The 26,555-nt window shown below is 43.2% G+C and overlaps 1 protein-coding gene across 6 annotated transcripts in view; it reads left to right on the top strand.

Moving 5' to 3' along the window:
- LOC309713587 (ryanodine receptor 2-like) overlaps window positions 1–26,555 on the top strand; it is a 304,174-nt gene that overhangs the window by 70,760 nt on the left and 206,859 nt on the right. For all 6 annotated transcript variants that reach the window (XM_082545335.1, XM_082545334.1, XM_082545338.1 and 3 more), the window contains exons 2-8: window positions 479–598; window positions 1,082–1,186; window positions 17,510–17,584; window positions 17,812–17,890; window positions 18,610–18,722; window positions 22,549–22,648; window positions 26,252–26,348. In XM_082545335.1, the coding sequence (XP_082401461.1) occupies window positions 479–598; window positions 1,082–1,186; window positions 17,510–17,584; window positions 17,812–17,890; window positions 18,610–18,722; window positions 22,549–22,648; window positions 26,252–26,348 (689 nt within the window). The remainder of the gene's footprint in view (window positions 1–478; window positions 599–1,081; window positions 1,187–17,509; window positions 17,585–17,811; window positions 17,891–18,609; window positions 18,723–22,548; window positions 22,649–26,251; window positions 26,349–26,555) is intronic.

The following is a 26,555-nucleotide window of genomic DNA, read 5'->3' as shown; positions in this document are numbered from 1 at the left end:
TTCAGTAGATAAGCTGATGAGCAGTCAGGGTTGCAGGGTTGTCTCCATTTCTACTGTACATGTTTCTACAGTAAAATCACTGTGGCAGTTGCTTTAAATTCTCTTTGGGCTGGTTTCCATATTTGCTTATTGTTGTTGCTTTGTGTTAATAGGTAAACACTAAAAGAAAGATCATATGTTTGCCCTTATTAGGACAGGAATTTTCTGTTGGTGTGTGGGAAACTGTAGCCTATAGTTTATATTGTTAAATGTAACTATGTGGCAGTGCGTTTCAGGTCATTTTATCGTTTAGTGTAACAAATAAATTTCTCTGGCAAGTAATAAAGTAGCATACTACAATACTTTTAAGAAAGGTAATGAATAATGTGTTTTACTTTTTTTGATTAATGACCCCAACGATGCACAGCACAGCCCTGCTCCCTGCTGCCTTTGTTTTAAGCTCTCTGTCTTGACCCACTGTTTTTCTTTCTATGTTTAGGATGATGAAGTGGTCTTACAATGCTCAGCTACAATCCACAAGGAGCAACAAAAACTTTGTCTTGCTGCTGAAGGCTTTGGGAACAGACTCTGCTTCCTCGAGTCCATTTCAAACTCCAAGGTACAGTATTGACATAAGTAATAATCCTTTATTTCACAAGAATAGCCAGATCACCATCAAATGAGTGGGGAAAAATGATTTCACTGAAGAAAAAAATCCAGAACGTGTTGGCTGTAGCATGTATTTATGTGTCATGTTCATCAAACCCTGATCATCAGATCACAAACCAAAATGCTTTTGGAGAAGTTGCCTAATTAATTAAATGAGCGTCACAGCTTCCACAATAGCATTACAGTTTGAAAACTACTCTATACCTCATAGCTTTCATAGCTCCATTCATGCTATATTTTATAGGATTCACGTGTTTACTAAGAATTGTGTGTGCACAAAGTCAGAGCTGTAGTCATCATAGATTTAATAAAGTCTCCTGTGCCACACAGGATAAACCGTGGCTCTTTTGGTGGTATAAAGGTGGCCTACACAACAATGGACAGGAGATTTTAATTTAGATGTAAATTTATAGCTGTTTTCTTGTTGTTTCAGAATGTACCTCCAGATCTGTCAATCTGCACTTTTGTGCTGGAGCAGTCGCTGTCTGTACGAGCCCTGCAGGAGATGCTGGCCAACACCCAAGAGAAGGCGGATGGGGTGAGTGTGGGCATGCATACACACACACATCAGAGAAGAGAGTATTAATAAATGTACTGTAGGTGTTGTTCACATTAGGGTGAGATCTTCTAGGGCAGACCTAGGGTAAGGTCATCTTCCAGCAAGAAGGTTCCTGGTTTGAACCCCAGCTGGGTCCTTTCTGTGTGGAGTTTTCAGGTTTTCCATGTGTCTGGGTGGGTCCTCTCCAAGTACTCCCTAAGCTGTGTAGGCAGACACAGGGGTGGACTACACAATATTAGAGAGTTTCCTATCACAGTTCAAAGACATTCATGTTAGGTTTGTTGGTGATTTCAAATTTGCTCATGGATGTAAGGAAGGGTTTAAATTGTATAGACTAAAGCAGCCGTCCCCAACCACCAGTCCGTGAGTCGTTTGGTATCGTGTTGTAGTTGTGTGTCTTATTTTGAAAGAAATATTTACGCGTTAGTGTAGTGACCAGAGAGCATTAAGGAGCAGAGAGGAGGATGTAGTTGGCGCATTTCAAAAGGACACTGCTAATAAAGTTACACAATTACACAGTGAATTTGCGTTTATTATTATATTTACAAAATACCACAGTTTTTGTCTCGGTGGTATCATTTTATTTTGTTGTATTTATAAGCGACACCTTAAAGGCCGCTCTGTGAAAATATTGTCTGAAATTAATCTGGTCTGTAAAAAAGGTTTGGGACCGCTGATCTAAAACACTGGATTAATGTATGTTTAAATGTGACCTGTCTAGCATTACATGGTAAGAAAGACCAGAAAAGCATTATGTAAATCATGTAAATGTTCATTCCATCCATGCCTGATAAAACACAAAGAAGAACATGACACACACACGAGAAAGAGAGTCTGCTTATTCCACTCTTTTTAATGGGGGTTGTTCAAAGTGGTGAAAATGAAGCTGCTGATAAGATTTGACAGAAAATATTGGCTTAATTCACACACTTTGTCAGGTTATAAGGGTTTTTGACCCAAGCTTTTGTTTGTTATTGTGGGTTTGTTTTGTTCATTTAGCCTATTGTTTGCAGGGTTGTTGTACAGACTTCTGTTTGAATTATCATTATAGTAGTTTGTGGCTTTGTAACATTTGAAAAATTATGAAATCTGTACATTTTTAGTTAAACTACTGTGAAGACATCTACGTAATATATTTAACAAATTGTGTTAAAGCGTCTAAAGTGTTTATTTATTTATTGTCATGCCTGTTCCCGCAGTTTCCCATATGGAAAAGATATATATAAATCTTATAACGTTTGTATCTGTCTTGTGTGAAACTTGTATGAAAAGCATACAAGTGTGAAAACAGATATAAGATCCCTTGAAAAATTATATAATGAAACTTGTATGTTTTGGATACTTACTAAAACAATGTATGAAAGTAATGCGAAAGTGGCCACTTTCATGAGTAATCACATATAAGTTTTTACTATTTCTTTTCCGTATGGGTTCCCATAAATTTTGCTTGGCTTGTTCCCTGCATTCAGGTTGAGGAGTCATATGATGATGATGAAGCTTTGATTCCACAATCCCAAGAAACGATGTAGAAAATTAATAAAATCGATATCAGTTGATAATAATCTGCCGATTGCCTAGTTGAAAAAACTTGTATTCTGTGGGGGCTGGGAGCGTGCTTTGTTAGTCGCTCATTACGCCCAGGTTAAAGACTAATAACAGTTAATTCTCTCCTACCTGTAGCACGTGGAGTTTTTGCGCCTATATCTAAATAAATAAATACTGCAGGTTGGACACTTATTTGTGGGACATGTACCAGTTGTTGGATTTGGAGTGTTCCTTTCACAGCGCAAAATTTTTGAACCAGAGCACTAAAATCAGTCGCAAAGGTGATATACTAAGATTAATGGCAAACAGCAAGCAGGACTTTCTGCTTTTACGTTTATTTGGAAAGCATACATGGCAGGAATTGCCAGTTTTAAGCACGGTGCCAGAGTTTCGTGGTTGTTGTAGCGTTTTCCTGACCTTGTTAATCACCCAAAATATTTAGAACAAAGCATCACATATTTCTGGCAGAAATACTCACACACATATATATTGTTGTGCATTCGGAGCACATTTTGCATTTTATATAAGAGCATTAGCAGTGCAATGAAATATTTGTTTTATGCTTTCATGTTCACAAACACAGGTCACAATAATCATAGAATTATTACCTTTTGTCTGGCTTGCTCAGTGTGCACAACTTGTATTTTATTTGCTGCAAGCATTTACCTATATCAGTGTTTTATAGAAAGGTTCAACGTTATGCTTCTCTCATAATTATAGACTAGCTTAACAAATTTACAAGGTATAAATATATTGTTTAGCAAGCTTGTAAATGAATGCGCCACTACACAGCTCCTCGCCCTCTGATGGATACACAAGACATTACCAACGGTTTTCCTAAATGCCGCATAGGGGCGTTACTACTCGTGGTTGCATGGCCCTGTCAGGTATAAGGCAGCTGTTTTAAGTGGCTGTATCTGTATTTCCTGGATTTGTTTTTTGCCTGTGGACAATTTTTGCGTCACCTCGCCTTTTGCTAACTTTCGCCTGCCTTCCTTAGTCCACATTTGGATCCTTCTTCGCTGTCCATCACTAAACATGAACACATTTCAAGTTCTATAAGATAGGTGTGGGTTTAAAAAATGTAGTTTGAATAATGCGATGTCGATTCATTCAATTTCGAATCGATTTTTAAATATAAATGTTAGTGCTGTCAGTGTTAATCTCGTTAAAATGACGTTAACGCCATAACTGCATTAACGCGGCAAATCTCTGTTAGCGAGTTAGCACGGATCGCCCTGTCCAAGGGGCTGCACGGCGTCAACGCATTAGCACGGTTAGCTAGTTATACATTAGTACCATGCAGCCCGATGCACGGGGTGATCCGCGCTAACTCTCTAACGGAGATTTGCTGCGTTAATGCAGTTATGGCATTAACATCATTTTAACGAGATTAACGCTGACAGAACTAATAAATGTATTTTGCCAGAAATGCCAGGATCTCAGGTTAAATCTCACGAAACTATTTCAACAACCACCAAAGAGTTAAAACAGGAAATGAGGTAAACAGTTCTGCAAAAACATGTAAAATTAAAGCGTGGAGCTCCCCGTTCACCCGACGGCACGTACACGGACATTCTGGATGGTGAAAGCTGACATCTCACAGATTCTGAAGCTGCAGGTTTCTTCACTCTCCGACCAAAATTGACTAAACCAGCAGCAAAAGAAGATCAACGCTACGCTTCAAATTTGATAAGCACTGTCATGCATTCTCTCTTACCTTTGCTTTTACTTCCTGCAGAACTCTCTCCCAGTGTATTTTCTGCATTATTCGCTTGCTTAGTATGCTTTGGTGCTTATTACGCACCAGTCTATCTGTTGTGTGCAGTGCTGTTGGCTGCTGCTCTTTTTTTTTTCAAAGATAACCTCTGACAAGAAAGCCTCATTTCTGCTGTTCAATACCTGTTCAAGAAATGTAAAGTTTTACAGATGATGCAAAACTGCAAAACACTTAGCCGTGTCTCTAATAAACCTCTGTTACTTTGCTCTGCTTCACTTCAGTAGCATCAGGCAATGTTCATATATTGATTCATGGTCTTCTTCAGTTTTCAGTTTTTTAACTACTGCAGAATATTTTAAAGCGGCTAGGTGCTATAAAAAGCCAGGCTAGGAAAATCTCCTTGATGTTTTTCTGTGTTTTATCCTCAGTTACTTTGACACAAAGGCATCTGCTGTGATGCTCACATCGCTGTCTCACAAGTGTCAGCTTTGTCTTTACACTTAGATATAAAAACATGGATATGTACTGATAAATCAGAATCAGAGTCAGAATACTTTTTTAATCCCTATGGAAATTATTGGGTTACAGTTGCTCCAGGACAGTAACAGTAACAGACTAAACTATTTAAACAATACAAAATGTTACAGATTTTACAAATTTAGGAAATAGCACTAATATATACAAATCACTCAATTATAAATAAATATCAAGAATATTGACAAGAATATTACAGAGGCAGAATATATATGATTGACATTTGACTCTAACCTGTGAACTTTGTCATATGCTATTTTACTGCAGAGCATGTGCAAAAGGGTGTAACTATTGCAGTGTTTACAGTGTGTTAGATGGAGGAGTTGTACAGGGAGATGGCCACAGGCAGGAATGACTTCCTGTGTCGTTCAGTGGTGCTTTTTGGTAATCTCAGTCTCTCGCTGAACGTCCAGTCCAGTTTATTGTCTATGCATACTCCAAGGTATTTATAGCCCTTCACAATGTCCACGTTGACTCCTTAGATTGAAACAGGGGTCAAGAGTTTCCTGGTCTTCCTTGGTCTTTGCCACGTTGAGCTGCAAAATGATTCTGCTCAGACCACATGTCAAAGGAGTCAACCACAGCCTGACTCATTACCCCTGATGATGCATCCAACCACCGCAGAGTCATCAGAAAACTTCTGAAGATGGAGGTCTCTGTGCTGTGGCTGAAGTCTGTGGTGTAGAGGGTGAAGAGGAAGGGGGAGAGGACAGTCCCTTGTGTTGCTGATCACCTTGTCAGACACACATTTGGGAAGACACACATATATTGGTCGTCCTGTCAGATAATCAACAATCCAGGACACCAGAGAAGCATCCACCTGCATCGCTGTTAGCTTATCACCCAGGAGGGTCGGCCTGATGGTGAGGAATGCACTGGAAAAGTAAAAAAAACCATGAACCTCACAAGTTCACATCTCACCAACTGGACGAGATGGGCGTAGACACACTTGAGCAGGTAGATGATGGTGTCCTCAGCTCCGAGGTGGGGTCGGTAAGCAAACTGAAGGGGATCCTGATGTGGTCTGACTGTGGGTCGGAGCTGCTCCAGGACGAGTCTTTCCAGGGTCTTCATGATGTGGGAGGTCAGTGCCACAGGCCTGTAATCCTGGGGGCCACTGGGACGTGGCGTCTTTGATACAGGGACGAGGCATGATGTCTTCCACAGCACCGGGACTCTCTGCAGACTCAGACTCAACCAGAACAGTTTATGAAAGACTCCACAAAGCTGGGGAGCACAGGCCTTGAGGACAAGCGGACTCACTCCATCTGGTCCCGCAGACCTACCTGAGTGGAGCCTCCTCCTTTGCTTCTGAACCTGGTCGTGAATGAAAGTGATAGTTTCCACTCCAGCTTTCTCCTGTAATTGTCCTTAGCCTCTCTGATCGTGTCCTTCAGTAACACCTGGACCCTTCTCACCTTCTCTTTTTGCCCCCTCTGAAAGCCCTCTTTTTGTCATTGAGGAGGGCTTTGATGTCCTTAGTCATCCACAGCTTGTTATTTGGGTAAAAATTAGCTGGGACAATGAAGCCTGTGCAGAAGTTTATGTGGTCAGTGATACACTCAGTGAGCCCATTGATGTTCTCACAGGTTGGCAGAGGGAGGAACGTAAACAGCCACCAAGATTACATGAGTAATGGGCAAATAATATGGCCTGAGTCTAACAGCGCACAGTTCAAGTCCGGGCAACAAACCAGTTCTTAGATTGTTATGCGGGCAGGGTTACACCAGCGGTTGTTAACGAGAATGGCAAGCCCCGCTCCTTCCTCCTCTACTTACTGCTCACAGCGCCGTCCCAGCAGCCCCGAACACTTTGGAAGACTTCCGCGGATGCGTTGTCGTCGGGAACATCCTGGCGCATCTGTGATTCAGTGAAACGCATCAAGCTACACTCCCGGTATTCCCTCTGACTCCGTGCTAGCGCTGTTAGCGCGTCCATCTTGTTTACTAGCGACCGAACGTTCCCCATTATAATAGACAGCAGACATGGTTTGTACCTCCTTCTCTCTTCGAGCCTCTGCTGTCTCACTGTCTCCTTCCTTCTCCTCTTCTGTCCTCCACGTCTGCATCCTCGCTGTGTTTTCCTCCAGATTTCATTTGGTACATCTGTGGGTCTGTCAACCAGCATCAGGGTGATCAGCTGATCTCTGGAGTAAACAGCCTGTGTGGTGTATAGGACAAATTTCAGGAGATTGAGGCAGACGAAGAGACATAACAGGGACATTTTTTAAGACGGAGCACCTTGAGAAATGACTGGTGTCCCTGCTTGCACTTATCTGCTGCAATGAGTAGAACCTTTTATTGCCAAACTTGAAAACTATTTATGTGTCCATGCATGATATGAATTCCAGCTATTGAACTACAGAAAATCAGTCTGTGGTTTTGAACTTTGCATCTGTGAAAATTGTGATTGACTTTCCCAGAATCAACAAGAACCAAAGTGCAAGATCAGCCAGATTGAATATTCAGTTCCCCATATGGCAGTGGCTATTAAACTGGAGATCTGGCTTCCAGTGAAGACAGGAGAACCAGAGAAAAATGCAGTACAAATGAGTTATAGTTCACTAATGCTGTCCCATTGTCCTTTATTTCATTGTTGTTATAAAATGTCTTGATGCATGTGCAATCATCCAAAAACTTGATGCTGTTCATGTGGATGTGGCGTTTTTAGTGGTAGAAACATCACTTCACTCATTCAAGTGAATTCTTCTGTCTAAGCAGGTTTCCCCAGCCAAACAGTACATTTGCATAATGAGTGAAACTAGCGCCACTGAGTGCACAATGGAATGTCAGGTCAGTTCCTTGAACATTAATCTGTAAATTGCCATGACCATTGATCAATGGCCAATAGTCGTTATGACTGCAGAGTCTTGGCCTGATGAGGTGGCTCGTCTGTGTTGTGCCATCTGCTTTGCCAGAGGTTCTTTGGTTTCCCCCGATGTATAAATCCTGCCAATCCTCCTGCACTTAACAGCGAACACTATGTTACTCTGTTTGTGTCGGGGGACCCGATCCTTGGGGTTTAAAAGTCAAAGGGACACTGTGTTTATAGAAAATGTGTTTCAACTGTTCCAATACTCCTGACACACACAAGGGATCACTAAGGGTGATCACTGATCACCACCTCCCTGTGAATGGTACTCATGGCCATTGATCAATGGTCATTGATCAGTGATCAACTGATCAGTGGTTGTTGGTCAATTGTCACAACAATTTGAATATTAATAATGAAGGAACTGACCTCCCAGCTCATTGTTCCTTCCGTGGTGCTAGTTTCAGTCATTATGCAAATGTAATGTTTATAATGTTGGGGAAACCTGCAGTCAGCTGAGACTGATGAAGTCACCTGGATGATGAGTGACAAGATGTTGTTATAAAATGTCCATAAAATTGTGGAACAGAGTGCATAATGTTTTTTTTTTTTTTAGCTTCTAATAAGAACAATTGCAGAAAAAGTTTGAGACTACAAATAGGTACATGTTTATACGGGTACATTTATTTTAAACACCAAAGCTATCAGAAGCTTTACACACAAAAAAAACTTATACAGGATGATTGGTTAAGCAGTGGAGCTTTGCTAAATAATGATTCCAAATGGCTTCAGCAAAATGACACTTCAGATAGCTAATTTCAGTGTTCCCTTTCAGCCATGACTCAAACTTTTATTAAATATCTGCTTTATTGAATCGCTACCTTATCGTGGTGGAGGGGTTTGTGTGTCACAGGGATCCCAGGGGCTATGTTGTCTGGGGGCTTTTGCCCCCTGGTAGGGTCTCCCATGGCAAATTGGCCCTGGGTGAGGGACCAGACAAAGAGCGATTCATAAGACCCTTATGAAAAGGACACCGAGGGAACAGTTTACCCTGCCCGGGATAGGGTTACCGGGGCCCCGCCCTGGAGCCAGGCCCGGGGAGGGTGCCCGAGGGCGAGCGTCTGGTGGCCGGGCCTTAGTCCATGGGGCCCGGCCGGGCACAGCCCGAAGAGGAGACATGGGCCCATCCTCCCGCAGGCCCACCACCCGCAGGAGGCGCCATAGGGGTCGGGTGCATTGTGTGCCGGGTGGCGGCCAGGAGCGGAGGCCCTGGAGGACTGATCCCCGGCTGCCAAGACTGGCAATAGGGACATGGAATGTCACCTCTCTGGTGGGGAAGGAGCCTGAGTTAGTGCGTGAGGTTGAGAGGTACCGGCTAGATATAGTCGGGCTCACCTCTACACATGGCTTGGGCTCTGGAACCAGTCTCCTGGAGAGGGGCTGGACTCTGTCTCAGTCTGGAGTTGCCCCTGGTGAGAGGTGGCGGGCTGGGGTGGGTATCCTAATATCCCCTCGGCTTGCTGCCGGTACGTTGGGGTTTTTCCCGGTGGACGAGAGGATTTGTTCCCTACGCCTTAGGGTCGGGGAACAGGTCCTGACTGTCATCTGCGCTTATGCGCCGAGTGGCAGCTCAGAGTACCCAGCCTTCTTAGAGTCCCGGGGGGGGGGGGGTGCTGGAGGGTGCTCGGCTGGGAGACTTCAATGCTCACGTGGGTAACGACAGCGAGACCTGGAGGGGCGTGATTGGGAGGAACGGCCTCCCTGATCTGAACCCGAGCGGTGCTTTGTTATTGATCTTCTGTGCTAATCACAGTTTGGCCATAACGAACACCCTGTTCGAACATAAGAGTGTCCATAAGTGCACGTGGCACCAGGACGCTCTAGGCCGTAGGTCGATGATCGATTTTGTAATCGTATCAGCAGATCTGCGACCATATGTTCTGGACACTCGGGTAAAGAGAGGGGCTGAGCTGTCAACTGATCACCACCTGGTGGTGAGTTGGATCAGGTGGCGGGGGAAGACGCTGGACAGACCTGGTGCACCTAAACGCGTAGTGAGGGTGTGCTGGGAACGTCTAGCAGAGGCCCCAGTCCGCGAGATCTTCAACGCACACCTCCGGCAGAGCTTCAACAGCATTCCGAGGGAGACTGGGGACATTGAGTCCGAATGGACCATGTTCAGCATCTCCATTGCCGAAGCTGCTGCATTGAGCTGCGGCCGCAAGGTGGTTGGTGCCTGCCGTGGTGGTAATCCCCGAACCAAATGGTGGACACCAGAGGTGAAGGGAGCCACCAGGCTGAAGAAGGAGTCCTATCGGGCTTGGTTAGCCTGTGGGACTCCGGAGGCAGCCGACAGGTATCGACAGGCCAAGCGGAATGCGGCTCGGGCAGTGGCTGAAGCAAAAACTCGGGTGTGGGAGGAGTTCGGAGAGGCCATGGAAAAAGACTTTTGGACTGCCTCGAAGAGATTCTGGCAAACCGTCAGACGTCTCAGGAGGGGAAAGCGGTGCTCTACCTGCACTGTGTATAGTGCTGGCGGAGCGCTGCTGACGTCGACTGAGAAAATTGTCAGGCGGTGGAAGGAATACTTCGAGGACCTCCTTAATCCCACTGACACGTCTTCCGAGGAGGAAGCAGAGTCTGGGGATGAGGGGAATGACCCGCCAATTTCCGGGGGCGAGGTCACTGAGGCAGTTAAACAACTCCTTGGTGGCAGAGCCCCTGGTGTTGATGAGGTCCGCCCCGAGTTCCTGAAGGCTCTGGACGTTGTAGGGCTGTCCTGGTTGACACGCCTCTGCAATGTTGCGTGGAGATCAGGGGCAGTACCTGTGGACTGGCAGACCGGGGTGGTGGTCCCCATCTTTAAGAAAGGGGACCGGAGGGTGTGTTCCAACTACAGGGGGATCACACTCCTCAGCCTCCCTGGGAAAGTCTATGCCAGGGTGCTGGAAAGGAGAGTTCGTCCGTTAGTCGAACCTCGGATACAGGAGGAACAATGCGGTTTTCGTCCTGGTCGCGGAACACTGGACCAGCTCTTTATCCTCTCCAGGATACTTGAGGGTGCATGGGAGTTTGCCCAACCAGTCTACATGTGTTTTGTGGACTTGGAGAAGGCATTCGACCGTGTCCCTTGGGGTGTCCTGTGGGAGGTGTTGCGGGAGTATGGGGTGTCTGGCCCATTGCTACGGGCCATTCGATCCCTATACAACCGTTGCAAGAGCTTGGTTCGCATTGCCGGCAATAAGTCGGACTCGTTTCCGGTGGGTGATGGGCTTCGCTGGGGCTGCCCTTTGTCTCCGGTTCTGTTCATAATTTTTATGGACAGGATTTCTAGGCGCAGCCAAGTGGCGGAGGGCTTTCGCTTTGGTGGCCTCAGAATCTCATCTCTGATTTTTGCAGATGATGTGGTTCTGTTGGCTTCATCGGGTGAGGGCCTCCAGCTCGCACTGGAACGGTTCGCAGCCGAGTGTGAAGCAGCGGGAATGAGGATCAGCACCTCCAAATCTGAGGCCATGGTTCTCAGCCGGAAAAGGGTGGAGTGCCCACTCCGGGTCGGGGATGAGTTCCTGCCCCAAGTGGAGGAGTTCAAGTATCTCGGGGTCTTGTTCGCGAGTGATGGGAGAAGGGAGCCGGAGATCAACAGACGGATTGGGGCTGCAGCTGCAGTAATGCGGACGCTGCACCGGTCCGTCGTGGTGAAGAGGGAGCTGAGTGTAAAAGCGAAGCTCTCAATTTACCGGTCGATCTACGTCCCTACCCTCACCTATGGCCACGAGCTGTGGGTAGTGACCGAAAGAACGAGATCGCGGATACAAGCGGCAGAAATGAGCTTCCTCCGAAGGGTGGCTGGCCTCTCCCTTAGAGATAGGGTGAGAAGTTCGGCCATCCGGGAGGGGCTCAGAGTAGAGCCGCTGCTGCTCCACATCGAAAGGAGCCAGCTGAGGTGGTTCGGGCATCTGACAAGGATGCCCCCTGGGCGCCTCCTGGGTGAGGTGTTCCAGGCATGTCCCACCGGGAGGAGGCCCCGGGGCACACCCAGGACACGCTGGAGAGATTATATCTCTCGGCTGGCCTGGGAACGCCTTGGTATTCCCCCGGATAAGCTGGAGGAGGTGGCTGGGGAGAGGGAGGTCTGGGCCTCTTTGCTTAGGCTGCTGCCCCCGCGACCCGGCCCCGGACAAAGCGGATGAAGATGGATGGATGGATGGATCTGCTTTATTCATGTGAACAGTTTTGTGGTGAATCAAATTTGGTAATTAGCTCTGAGTCTGATAAACTGTGGTAGACTGGCAACTTGGTACACAGTGCAGATGTAGTGGTATTAGTGGTATATTTTTCACACTCAGTAGGTATCAAGGCGAGAACCATGAAAAACAGACACAAACAAACACATGCACTTACAAATATAAATCTAGGCATATACTGACACATTAAGGCAACCAACCTGAACTGATTTCTGACACATCATGCATACAACACTGTAAAATTACAATCTAGCATCAATGTAAAGTATACTAATCTATATTTACTGCTGTTTGATTACAGCTAATAGTTACACTGTCACCCATTTTAGACACGGTAGATGTAACATCATTGGCGCTTTGTCATCAGGTTAAAATGAAGGTACTCTGTCAAGTTAGGTTGCACTGACAGAACAAGCCACAGCATTTGTACGACACAGTCAAATTACACCATGTGAGATTTAACAGTAGTCCAGGTGCTTTATAATGCATGGTGTCACTTACCATGGCAACTATAGTTTCACAATTCCTTTAATAATCAGAGAAGCCAACAAAATGTATTCATCGTAATACTAGCATTTATGCTATGAACCTGCGCCTGGTGACCTCTCTGAAGTTCTCAGTATCACTTGCTGTTAGGTCTTTATCATTACTGTCTCAATGTTGTGGATAATGGTGTAAATTAAGTCTGACTTTGAAGAAGACCATAGGTTGATCCTTCTGCTCTTGAAGCAGCAGACATATAATAAACTCAGAAGACTTCTAGAAACAGCCCGAGGCAACAAACTTACTTCTGTTAATATTCTAACAATACTATCAAGATTTTAAAGATTAAAGTAGATATTGATATCACATTAATATCCATCGCATCATTTACTGCACATTAAATAAGTTCTTCCTAGGACTGCACTCTCAGCTCTCGGATGTTGTGTACTGTTAGCAATCAACAGTTTGTCTTTCTGTATCTGGAAGTCCCACAGGATCTTAGCTCAGTCATTCCTGACCACCCTGGGCTGGTATTCCATTTCCAGGCCATACTCGGCACAGATGTTTCTGTATATTATGCCGGCCACTTGGTTATGGTGCTCCATGTGTGGCCTGCCTGCTAGCATCTTACACCCTGCTGTTATGTGCTGGATTGTCTGAGGACCATCTTTGCACACCTGGGGTCTTGCCTGGTGTGGTAGATCCCAGTCTGTATGGATCTTGTGTTAAGAGCTTGTTCCTTTGCTGCCATGATTAGAGCCTCTGTGCTGTCTTTCAGTCCAGCTTTGTCCAGCCACTGGTAGGACTGCTGGATGTCAGCCACCTCCTCTATCTGCTGGTGGTAAATACCATGCAGGGGCCTGTCCTTTGATGATGGTTCTTCTCTTTGCTCCTCTTTTTTCTCGGGTTTCTGCTGCCTGAGGTATTCACTAATCACAAAGTCAGTTGTGGCCATCTTCTGATGTACTCATGAATGTTGGTTGGCTCATCCTGGACAGTGGTTCTGCTGCTCACCAGTCCTTAGACTCCTTCCTTTCTCTTAGCGCACCATCTCAGGGTGCTGGATTTGGGGTGAAACCCTCCAAGAATGGCGAGGAGCTTCCTTGTCTTGATGTCAGTGGCTTCTATCTCCTCCTTTGGCCAGCTTATTACCCCAGCAGGGTACCTGATCACCGACATAGGTGATCAAGTACAGGACATAGGTGTTGATTGTCTGGAACTTCTTTTATCTATTCAGCTGACTCCTCAGGACTTCCCTTACCCTCTGCAGGTATTTACTGGCCTTCTTATTAGTGCACACTGTCCATGTAAATGCAACAGTCTGAAAATAGGGCAGATGAGTTGCCACCATTAAAACAATGATTCCGCTTAAAATAAAGCACTTGCTTTTACTGACCCCTAATAAACCCTCTCTTACTTTGTTTAAATCACAGAAAAATTACGAGTCTTTCAGTTCCTGTTTTACAGCTGCTGTCACTGGTGGGGAAAGTGCAACCCTTCCCTGTTTTTTCCTGCAGGATGGCGTGCTAATGAGGCGGTGGTCCCCAGATGACACCAACAAAACGTACATTTTTATGGAAAATAAACCATCACAGATAAGTCTAAATATTCTACAAAACCCAAAGCACAATGGTGGTCTAGCACTAGCACATTTTTATCACTACTTCTTATCCAATAGATTGCTACATGTTTCAAAATGGATTAAATCAAGCTCATATTAGACAGGGCTTGGCTGGACCTAGAATAAGCATTCTATGGACAAGTAAAAATCTCTCATTTGCCAATTGTAAACTCCAATATTAAGCATCAAAACTGCTTTAAAAGCCTTAACATATCTTAATCTTAAAAATTAAGTCTTCACTGTCAAGCTTGTGGGAGAAACAAGACCCAAATGCAGTACTTCCTGAGAAGCGACAGTGAATTTATTTACAGTGAAGAAACAAGCAACGACATGCGAAGCAGTATCAAAAAACGTGGTTCCCTCCATGATGATTTCCCAGCTCCCATGCAGTGAATCCCTCTCTCGATCTGTGGCGCTCAAAAATCCATTCAGAAATATTTGCAAGTGGTGCACGGCTCTCTCGACACTCTCCCGATTGTTGTCCTGGCTAAACAAGACACGATAATTGGGTGACTAACCACGACGAAGGACAAGGGATCTTTCACCATAGCACTGACTGACTGTTCAGGCACTGTGTCATTCAATGATCCAGTGTTGGCTGAAGTCCAGCCATTATGTGAAATAGTGTGCCTGTGATGAGAATCATCGTCAGCAGGTGAGTATGATTGCCAGCGGGTGTGGCTGGCTTCAGGGTAGGAAAACTGTCCAGGAAACAATGGGATCAAAACAAAGCAGAAAAGGCAGGTTGACTGGGAAGGACTGGAGGACCATGGCATTCACTTATCCCATGTAAACCAGCACCCATTTGGAACATTCCATATACTTGTCAGAGAAAGAAAATATTACAATTGTCATCGTGGCATGAGAAAGGGGTAAAAAAACAGTAAGGAAAGTTCCATATCAAACTATAGAATCAGCAACAATACCTTTCTTTAATATAAGTAACTAAAGTCCATAATACAGGAAAAATTTAATCCCAATCAACTGAATCTAGAAATACCTACTTGGTCCCACAATTTTTAAATATCAGCACCCTCAAATGCCTATTGCCCAAAATTATAAGCTATTGTTTAAAACTGATGAATCAATATCCCTCCAAACCATCAATTGGGAGCAAGATCTTTCCATAAATCCAGATAAAAGATTCTGGACACGATACGCTTAAACACCTTCAGAAAAGCCCAACTTACAACTTGTACAATACAAAATTCTCTACAGAGCACACTATAGAGGACAAAGGTTGTTCCAAATGGGCCTTACATACTCAGACAAATGTGCCCATTGCAAAGACAACTCTGCTGAGAACTATATGCATGTTATATGGTCCTGCACACCTGTCAAAAGGCTCTGGATATGTGACGACGTGGTTTAGCTGCTGGATCCCAACCTCACCCAAGCTGTCCATCTTAGGGGGGAAAAGTGAACTAGATAAGTAAACACATCACATATGTTCCTTATGGATTGCTAAGAAAACTTTTCTCATGAACTGGAAGTCAAAAAACAGCTTATGCATTAATCAATAGAGAAATTTAATTCTAGATCACATCAGTCTGGAGACAATGTCTGCCTCCTCAAAAAAAAACCCAAAACTGATTTAATTTGTTTCTGCGTTTTGGAGATGAGGGTGGTTCCCATCTTTCAGAAGGGGGACCAGGGGGTGTGCTCCATCTATAAGGGGATCACACTCCTCAGCCTCCCCAGTAAAGTCAATGCCAGCGTGCTGGAAAGGAAAGTTCGTCTGTTAGTTGAACCTTGGCTACAGGAGGAACAAAGTGGTTTTTGTGCTGGTTGCAGAACACTGGACCAGCTCTCTACTCTTGAGGATACTGGAGGGTGCATGGGAGTTTGCCCAACCACTACATGTATTTTGTGGAAATGGACAAGGCATTTGACCGTGTCCCTAGGGGTCTCCCGTAGGAGGTGCGTTGGGATCATGGGGTGTCTGGCTCGTTGCTACGGTCCGTCCTGATGAAGAGAGAGCTGAGTGTTAAAGTGACGCTCTCCCAGGGTCCCAGGGGTGTGTTACTGTTAGAGGCCAGAGTAACCTGTAAGAGCTGAGCTACTGATGTAGATTTTGACCTACAGTACATGGAATACAAGTATACATGATAACCTGTATTATTATTATTACATCATTCAAAGGGTAGTGGCCTACCTTTTGAATGATGGTCATCACTAATGATACCCAGTTAGTTGCCAAGTGCACAGATTTAGAGGTGAGCTGCTGATAATGGGTGTGGCTGAGGGGAGGGCTTGATCGGAGGCCCACCCTGGCAAGCACGCTTTCAGATGAAGCAAGATTGACATCAGCAGGAAGCAGTTACAGCTTGGCAGGTCTCCTCCCCGGCTCCATCCAAGCTCTGTTTGCCTACTGGATAATACTCATAGGGTCAAAGACTTGGACTTTTTAAACAGAGAGCCGGCTCCAGTCCTTCCTGTACTGAGGGTGCCTGGTCAAAATCCAACAGCTCTCAGGCCCTGAGTAGTCTGAGCTACTTTTGTGGACTTCACAATATCAGGCATATAGTTTTTTGATATATCCATCACAAATCAGAGAAATTGAGAACAATAGCAGTGAACAAAATATAATGAAACGTTTTTGTTATAAGAAGAATTTCTTTTTCAAAATAATTTGATAATTTTTGCATTCATTGGCTAGTGGAGGGTTGCAGACTCAGAGCTGTGCACTGTGGCCCAGACATGTGGGATGTGGTTGCCTGCTCAAGTGTCAAGAAAAACCCCCCACGTGTCATATTCTAAGCAGCAATATAACTGTTAGACCAGAAAAGACACTCTGAATGTGAAGCAGGTGTTAGCAGTGAGTCCATCGGCTCAGTGCCCAAGTCATTGTTTCATTTGAAATCAATAGAATATTGTAATTACGCCATGAGCTAAGGATGGAAAGATGGCCGTGACGTAGCAATGATTACACTTCTACAATTATTTTTTATTCCTATTTATTCTATTTATCCCCTTTGTATATTTTATTTATATTTGTCTCTGTATTTATATATGTGTGTGTGTGTGTGTGTGTGTGTATATATATATATATATATATAACAGTTCTGTAACTGTAACTTCGGTCGTTGCTGTGCTTTTTTTGGAAGTCGAATTTCCCAGAGGAACCCACCCGAGGGATTAATAAAGTTCTATCTTATCTTATCTTATCTTATCTTATCTTACAAAGGGTACCTCTAAGCTGCTATGAAACATCTTGTTTTTCTTTATATAAAGCCAAAATTTTATTTCTGCCTGTGTCTATTGTATTGGCAGCTTTAGCTCTCCTGTTTATTGACATGTGTGCTTTAACGTTCTGTGTTGTTGTCTTTCAATAATTCTCTCAGATGGCCCAGGGAGGAGGTCATAGGACTCTACTGTATGGACATGCTGTGCTCCTGCGACACTCTTACAGTGGAATGGTCAGTGACACAGACTACATCTAAAAACATAGTGCAAAAAGATCCTTTTATCATGAATGTTGTAACATAGTTGGGAATAAGAAAAAGAAAAGCCTTTCATTCATCCCTCTGCTAAGGCACAATGTTTAAATGTTCACGCACAGTTCTAGAGGTTCAGTGAATGTACTGTCATTTCTTGATAATTTGATTGATAAAATCATTTTATTTATTTGTGTTTCTCTGTTTAGTACCTGTGCTGCCTGTCCACCTCGCGTTCATCTACAGACAAACTGGCTTTTGACGTGGGGCTGCAGGAGGATACCACAGGTATTTATGTTTTGTACAAATATCTGCACCACCGCTAAACGAAATGAGCGTGTCTCATTTAAAAGCTAAAACAATGGAAAACGATAATAAATAAAAACACTTCAGATAGTCCTTGTTGTGTAACACTGTAAAATATCCAGCCTGGCCCAAGTGAAAATATTTGACTGCTCACACGATTGCATATAATCCAAAAAGTTGACTTTCTTTAAAAATTCACCAGTTGTGAATTTTGGATAAAGGAGTGTTACGCAGAGTGTAAACATCAACTAGCTTCAACAAAATAAAGTTGTTATATGTTAAATATCATATACACCCCCCACACCCTCCTGTATAGCTGTATTAGCGAGAACAAGTTCAGCAAAACGTCTGTTTTGTGTGTCATGCTGCTGTTTGCTTTTAGTTTCTTGACATCATTACTGGAATGAAACTCGGTATTATTATAGAGTCTGACTGCTGATAAATGAAAGCTGCTGTGGAGAAACATAATGCACCACACCGAGATCTACTGTCTGCCTTATTGCTGAGCTCTCTTTTTAAAAGTCATGGAAATTACAACAGTTTCAGGGTTGAACCAAAGTGGTGCACACCCAGCAAGGAAATGGACACAAGTTTGTTTTTCATGGACACATCGCTGCTTTATCTCCTGTAATACTGATGATGATGATGATGATGATGATATGTGTGTGTGTGTGTGTGTGTGTGTGTGTGTGTGTGTGTAGGCGAGGCATGCTGGTGGACCATCCATCCAGCATCAAAGCAGCGCTCGGAGGGAGAAAAGGTTAGAGTGGGAGATGATCTCATCCTGGTCAGCGTCTCCTCTGAAAGATATCTGGTCAGTAGCAGCTGTGTGTGGGAACATGCCAGCAAAGATGAACTCAGATCTTGATGTTGCTTGCTTTCTTTCTTCATGTGGCAAGACGTGTCCTAGTACTAGTAGGATTTACAAATTATATTTACAGCAGGCAAAATAAATATTGAAGACATCACCTATTTTCTAAAAAAATATATTTCTAAAAGTGCTGTCGACAGAAATTCTCAGCAGAAGTCAGTCACATCCCATCCAATCTGTACATGCCAAGAGAAATCAAACCATAGATGTCAATAAATTAAGTTTTGCGTAATAATAAAAATTGACACAGTCTTTAGTTCTTTCCATAGATTTTCAGCTGGATTCAGGTCAGGTGATTGGATTCTAGCAGCATCATCGTCTCATTGTCCTGTGTGAAACATCCTTATTTAATGTTCATCATCCTGGTAGATGGCAGCAGATTTTCTTTTTTTAATCAGTTATATGAGGCATGCTAGTGCCATATGATGAAGAACTGCCCCATACCATGATACCTTTAGCAGTTTAAAAATTCTTCTGTAACCAGTACCTTCATGAGAGAGCTCACTGGTTTTACCCATCATGAGATGTTTCATGTATGACACCTGTATTTGTATAGCACTTTACTTAGTCCCTATGGACCCCAAAGCGCTTTACACTACATTCAGTCATCCACCCATTCACACACACATTCACACACTGGTGATGGCAGCTACATTGTGGCCACAGCCACCCTGGGGCGCACTGACAGAGGCGAGGCTGCCGGACACTGGCGTCACGGGCCCTCTGACCACCACCAGTAGGCAACGGGTGAAGTGTCTTGCCCAAGGACACAACGACCGAGACTGTCGGAGCCAGGGCTCGAACTGACAACCTTCCAGATTACAAGATGAACTCCCAACTCTTGAGCCACGATCACACCTTGGTAATGAGACGTCTCTTTATAGGCCATCAGCTGGAACCAGCTGAAATTAATTTGCACCAAGTGGCAGGATTGCTGTTTAATTACTGATAGATTTCAGCAGTTCCATGCCTTTTTGTGCCTCCCTTTCTTTATGTGTTCAGTACGTTTTCCCCATGTCATTTCTCCTTATTACACAAAATGTAATTCATCATCATCTGTCATCATCATTTATTTATTTATATAGCACTTTAAAAACACACCTGGTAGACCAAAGTGCTGTACAATACTAACATGCACATAGTAATAAAACCAGATGTAGCAATAAAAAAATAATAAATAAATAAATAAATAAATATCAGTTACCCACAGAGTTAAAAGCCAGAGAATAAAAATAGATTTTTAATAAAGACTTAAAAACTGGCACTGATGCAGCCTGTCTAATATGGAGAGGAAGGTTATTCCAAAGCATCGGCGCTGCAACTGAGAACGCTCGGTGTCCTCTAAGTTTCAGCCATGACTTTGGGACCGAAAGCAGCAACTGCTCAGCTGACCGAAGGGAACGAGTGGGGCTTCAACAAGTCAGACAAATAAACAGGTGCCAGACCATTTAGAGATTTAAAAGCCAATAAAAGGACTTTAAAACGGATCCTGAATTCAATTGGAAGCCAGTGTAAAGAGGCCAAAATCGGAGAGATGTGATCAAATTTTCTTCTGCCAGTTAAAAATCGCGCCGCAGCATTTTGCACTAATTGCAAGCGTGACAAAGTGCCCTGCCAAACCACTGTTAAAAGAGAATTGCAATAATCTAAACGTGAGGTAATAAAGGCATGAATAACGCTTTCCAAGTCACGCTTGGAAAGAAAGGGCTTAACCTTTGATAAACGTCTGAGGTGATAAAATGCTGATTGTACAGAAGTGCAGAATCAATTTTAACTCCGAGATTTGTGATCGAACTCTTTAGTTGGGAAGTCAAAGCTGCAAGATCAACATCCGGAGTATGAGAAGAACGATTTGGGCCAAATAAAATTGCTTCAGTCTTCTGATCATTAAAATTTAAAAAGTTTTTTGCCATCCATGCTTTGACATCAGTAAGGCAGTCAAGCAGAGGTCCAGTTGGGAGACTATCAGAATGACTAAAAGGTAAATAGAGCTGGCAGTCATCTGCGTATAGATGTAATGGCACTTTATGCTTTCGGAAAATCGCGCCAAGAGGCAAAAGGTACAGTGAAAACAATAATGGCCCAAGAATAGATCCCTGTGGCGCACCCCAAAGCAGAGGGGCCACAGAGGATGAAGCTACATAAGAGATAGGACTTTAACCACAAAAGTGCCGAACCAGAAATTCCCACACAGTGCTGTAAGCGGGAGATCAGCAAATCGTGATCCACTGTGTCAAATTGTGTCAGAAAAATTCCTTCAAAATAAATGTCTTATTTGCCACCGATCTGGCGTTAATTAATCCCAACCTGAGAGGAATTTGCTCGGGAGCTTCCGAGGCAGCAACAACCAGATCCACAGGTCGGAGGTTTGTTCGGTCCACTCCACGCCAACGCAGATGTCGGAGAGGAGAGGGTTTTGCAGAACCCTTCTCAAGAGATCCCACAACAGGAACCAAGCAGGAGTCCACCGGGTCCAAAGCACGCAACGGCACCAAGAGTTGCGGGCAGGATCGACAAATTGAGCAAAGCTCATGAGGAAAACAAGAGATCCTGAGTCTCAGTTTGACAAGGCGACCTTCACGGTTACCCCGTCTCCTGCGTCGCTTCCGCACATCCAGTGGCAGTGGTAAGGAGCGCCAGTTAGGTGGTGTTACTTCCAAATCAGGAGGCAGAAAGCCTTGGTTGTCATTTCCAAACCGAGCTAAAGCTTGGGTAGATAAGCCTATTTCCTATAATGTCTGGCGATCATAAAACAATGTAGGGCTGACATGTTGCACAAAATTGACTAAAAACAATAAAATAAAACAAATAGAAGAGAGCGATAGAGCATGCCAAACACACAGGCGCCATCTTCCTTTCTATTGATCTAAAGAAGATTCATGGACATCTTCTTTGCATCTTTGTATTGGATGGGTTGTTGCCAACATCTGGTGATAATTTCATGTCAGTAGCACCTTTATAAATACATTTACTGTAGAAAAACAATAAGATAACAGTGTTTATACTCTGGTTAATAACTGGTTTACAGACCGTTATCTGCACAGTTATTGTAAAGATGTAACTGGTGTTTATAACACTAGTTTTAAAAAGAGTATAAGGTTGTGTAGCGTTGGCATACAATCACAAGAGACTGCAAATACTTTCCAATTTTATTCACTATTTTATTGGGTCTTTTTTTGAGGTTTAGGCAACAAAACTACTTCCAGTTTCTGTGTTTTTATCTGTTGTACAGTGTCCTTGGGTGCTTTGAAAGGCGCTATTTTTAAATAAAATGTATTATTATTATTAGTATTATTAGTATTATTTGTATTCATCATTTATTATTAAAGTTATAGATTGGATTGTAATATTATATGACAACTGAGAAATCTGCACAAATAATGTGATCATGTCACAAATCTCAACACAGTTGGGAAATAAATGTTTCCTTTGGGACCCGTGGGTGCCAGATGAAAGCTGAAGGGTCTCTATGCCTGTGTGACTCGGCCCTAATTTCCCGAAATCATTCTGCAGCATCTTGCTCTCCATTGGCTCTGCTTTCCTTTTCCCTCTCTATATATTTAAAACACTTACTTTATAGAATATAAAACTGTACCTCTAATCCTGTACTGTGAAAGTATCTGAATAATCACATAATCTCATGAATCAGGACTGATTTGCTTTTCCTACTGTCTAACTGGTGTTTCTGATTTGGAAATACTTTCTGTATATATTTCAGTGTGGTGTGTCAGTAAATAGTTCAAACATGACTCACATCTGTTTCCTGTAGCACCTGTCCTATGGTAATGGCAGTCTCCATGTCGATGCAGCCTTCCAGCAGACACTGTGGAGTGTGGCTCCCATCTGTTCTGGGAGTGAAGTAGCACAAGGTATCCTTATCTCTTTCTCTCTCTCTTCTTTTTTCTTCCTTTTTTGCAGTTTTACCTTTGTTCAGAATATAAAGAATATAAAATATAAAATATATATAACAACAACCAAAAATAAATCGAACAATAATCTGACCCTTAAATAATCTGTATTCTCAAAAAAGGGACAAGTATATAGCATAAACCCCATCCATGCACAGTTCATGTGTTGTAACAGTCGGCTTATATACGAGCCTGTCATAGTTGGACTTATCAGGTTTTTCTGTAGAAGACAGTTTATTAAAGTTTAGCTGCACTGAAAACAAATATTGTCATCTTTTCAACAACTTAAGAAGTTTTTACTTACATTCTTAAACAGACGTCAATAGCAAGAGTCAAAATGCTTTATTTCCACCATATAGCTGCGATATACTACCTGGATTACCGCTGTCCAATTATGTAGTCACAGTTACTCCAAGACTGTAAGAACAGTAACTAAATAAAACAATATATTACAAGTTGGAAATGATAACAACATGACTCTAATAGATACAAATAGCTCTCATTATAAATATCCCTCTATATTACACTAATTAAATATAAATGGTCGACATAGAGGTGCGCGTTTTATCATACTGTACTGTTACTGCCTCGGTAGAGGATGTGCAATTAGTAAGGATGTGCAACTATTGCAATGTGTACTTGTGCTTTAGATGGAGGAGTTGTACAGGAATGACTTCCTGTCTTGTTCAGTGGTGCATTTTGGTCATGTCAGTCTCTCACTGAGCATGCTCCTGCGACTGGCCAGCACATCATGGAGTCGGTAGGAGGTATTGTCCTTATCTTGGACTCTCCAACACCATCTTAAGAGAGTCCAGCTCCATCCCCACAATGTTACTTGGTTTGGGGATCAGTTTATTGAGTCTGTTGGCATCCACAACCTCCAACCTGCTTCTCCAGCATACAGCAGCACAGAGGATGGCACTGACCACAACAGACTCATAGACAATCCTGAGCATTGTCCGTCCGACAGATATTAAAAGAGTAGAGTGCAGCGGTGTTTTCAACCCATTTCAGTTTGTTGTCAGTGTGTACTCTTCTACTCTGTGGATCCCCCTTTGGCCACCCTATGGCACCCAATGGTAAATAGCTACAGACGGATTCCACCTCAGAGATCTGCTACCATCTTGCCTTCTGGCTACTCTTCAGCTCAGCCAGAAAACAGCCCAACTGGAAAGTCAAATACAAGCATTCAAACGAACTTAAACTAAAACGTCTGTTCTCGAACATCTCCTATTGTCCACTCTGTATTCCCATTTCAGCAGGTTAAATCAGTTCTTTACCACCTATTCAGTCTGAGCAGTCCAGCTACTATCATCTGGGTCCTTATGCCAGTCCTAATCAACCCGCACTTATTCCAGCTGCTTATCATGTGGAGCTGAGAACTGGTTCTTGTAAAGAACCTGATTCCAGTTTGTGTGGCGAGGAGGAAAATAGCGTACTGCACTACTAATGGAATTGCTAAATTCTTATCAGTATTCCTATCCCTAGCTTACAACCTGGATAAAAACATTATTCCTATAATTCCCATTTTGGGACCTCATGATCACATAACTCTTCAACATCTACAGTTACTAATACATCAATATATTACTTACTGTGCTCATGTTAAAGCAATAACAATGGATCAGTCACCAACAGGAAGCCAGCAGACCTCAAAGATCCTGTGATGTTGTTCACATTAAACCCTGTCCATCCGTGTCACGCCCTGCAGTTTAAAGCATGGCCTTCCATTTGGCAAATCTTCAGCAAACCTTCTTTACTTTACCCCGTCCCCACCAAACTGTTCAGATCTGCATCTCACTTTTTATAAACCATTTAGTAAATATTATCAACAGCTCTCTACAGTCTGGCAGGTTCCCTGTGTCACTTATATGTACTGTAATCTATTGGTACTGTAATCTATTGGTACTGTAATCTATTGGTAATTAATAATTGCAGACGTATGTCTAATCTTTTACTCCTCAGCAAAGTATCTGGAAAATCGTTTCAACTCACAGTCTTAATGATAAGTAGCAGTCATGATTCAGAGCTCATCATAACACAGAAACAGCTCTTACTAAACAGTTATTACTGATGAACAGGAGGATCAACAGTGATTCACAGAGAGTTTCAGTTCTTCCTGATGTCTCTGCTGCTTTCAACACTGTTGACCATGACAACCTAATTCAAAGGCTTTGTGACACTGTTGGTTTAACAGGTCAGGTTCTTGATTGGCTCCCATCAAAATCAAAGGTTAAAAACTGAAAATTCAATCAGAGTTTCTCTAGGGTCAGTCCTTGGTTTATTTAATCGTAAATGGACTGGTTCTTCTGTAACGCTTTTCTAATTTACATACTCATAGTTATTTATACAACATGCCTAAAACAAGCACTTTTTTCTTTCTGCTGTCTGACATTCACACTCCAATGGATGCTCCAGAGAGGAACATGGGTTGTTATCTTCAAAATGACACTGAGAAAGTGGATCCTGTTCATATTGAGTAGATTAGTTCTAGTTCAATTCAATTGAGCTTTATTTATAAAGCACCAAATCATAACACCAGCTGCCTCAAGGAGTTTTATATTTTGAGGTAAAGAACTTACAATATTACAGAGAAAGCCCCAACGAGCAGATGACCCCCTGTGAGCAAGCACTTGGTGACAGTCTGAATGAAAAACTCCCTTTTAACAGGAAGAACCAGGCTCAGGACGAGGCAGCTACTGGTGAGATTATTAGAATAGCTTATCACAATGCTCTGTTTGCAGCACTCCCCAAATCATTAGTAGGACGTCTTCAGCTCATTCGGTTCTATTCATTTGGCTCCAGGGCAATATAGAATTACCTTTAAAATTCTTCTATTAGTTCTATTGGTCCCCCCGCCCCAGTACATCTCTGATTTGCTCACTGTCTACAGCCCAGTCAGACCTCTCAGGTCATCAGGTTCAGATCTTTTAACTGTTCCCAGAATCAGATCACAGTCTGCTGAGAGTGCTTTCTGTTATTGTGGTCCTGTTCTTTGGAACAAGGTGCTTGCTGACCTCTGTTACATCTATTACTATATCCACAAACAGACTGAAAACCTTTCTTAATAATTCTCTGTCTAGATTTTACCAAGTAGGGTGCAGTAACGTCAGTCATCTTTTTTCAGTATAACACCTCTATACAAAATGCTGTGGAGCTTTTCACAATTTTGTATCTGTAACCAAATTCTCATTTTTGTGGGACGTCCAGAAATAGTTCATGACTCACTTTTTCACCGACGCTGATGTTTTGAGTGCCATTGTTTGAAACATAGCTGTTTTTCATTTGGACAAGTATTTCTACTGATCTTTATATATCTGAACAGGGGTGTTTCAGAAATATAAAGATCAGTTGCTGCCTTCCCATGTCAGGTTCATCCGAATACTCAAATGAGTTTCAAAAATAGCAACGCATGCAAGATAGCAGGTGTACTGCTGCTTTTTTGTCATTTCTCTGGAGAATTATGTATCAAGTTTCACCCTCTGATCTGCCCTCCTATCTGCCCCTTTTATCTCCATTCATTTAATAAAAAAACAAAAATCCTCACCCTTTGCTTTCTTTTAGGTTTCCTTATTGGAGGAGATGTTCTGCGCCTACTTCACGGTCACATGGACGAGTGCCTAACAGTTCCTTCTGGGGAGCATGGAGACGAGCAAAGGCGGTAAGGTGCAAAGCTTAGTGGTGCTACTGCTCTGAAATAATTCAGTTTACGCACACACACAGAGAGTCTTAACCTTCCTGTATAAGTTACCTTGAGATGACATATGCTATGATGCTGTCTGTGCAAGAGAGAGAGTCAGAGTGGATTCGAACCCACTCTCAGCCGTGTGGCGTATGGTCGCCTGCTTGGCTCAGTGAGCTGAACCGG

The sequence above is a fragment of the Aulonocara stuartgranti genome (genome assembly GCF_965226115.1).
Source record: "Aulonocara stuartgranti genome assembly, chromosome: 8".
Taxonomy (NCBI): Eukaryota; Metazoa; Chordata; class Actinopteri; order Cichliformes; family Cichlidae; genus Aulonocara; species Aulonocara stuartgranti.
This window is presented reverse-complemented; position numbering and strand designations above follow the sequence as displayed.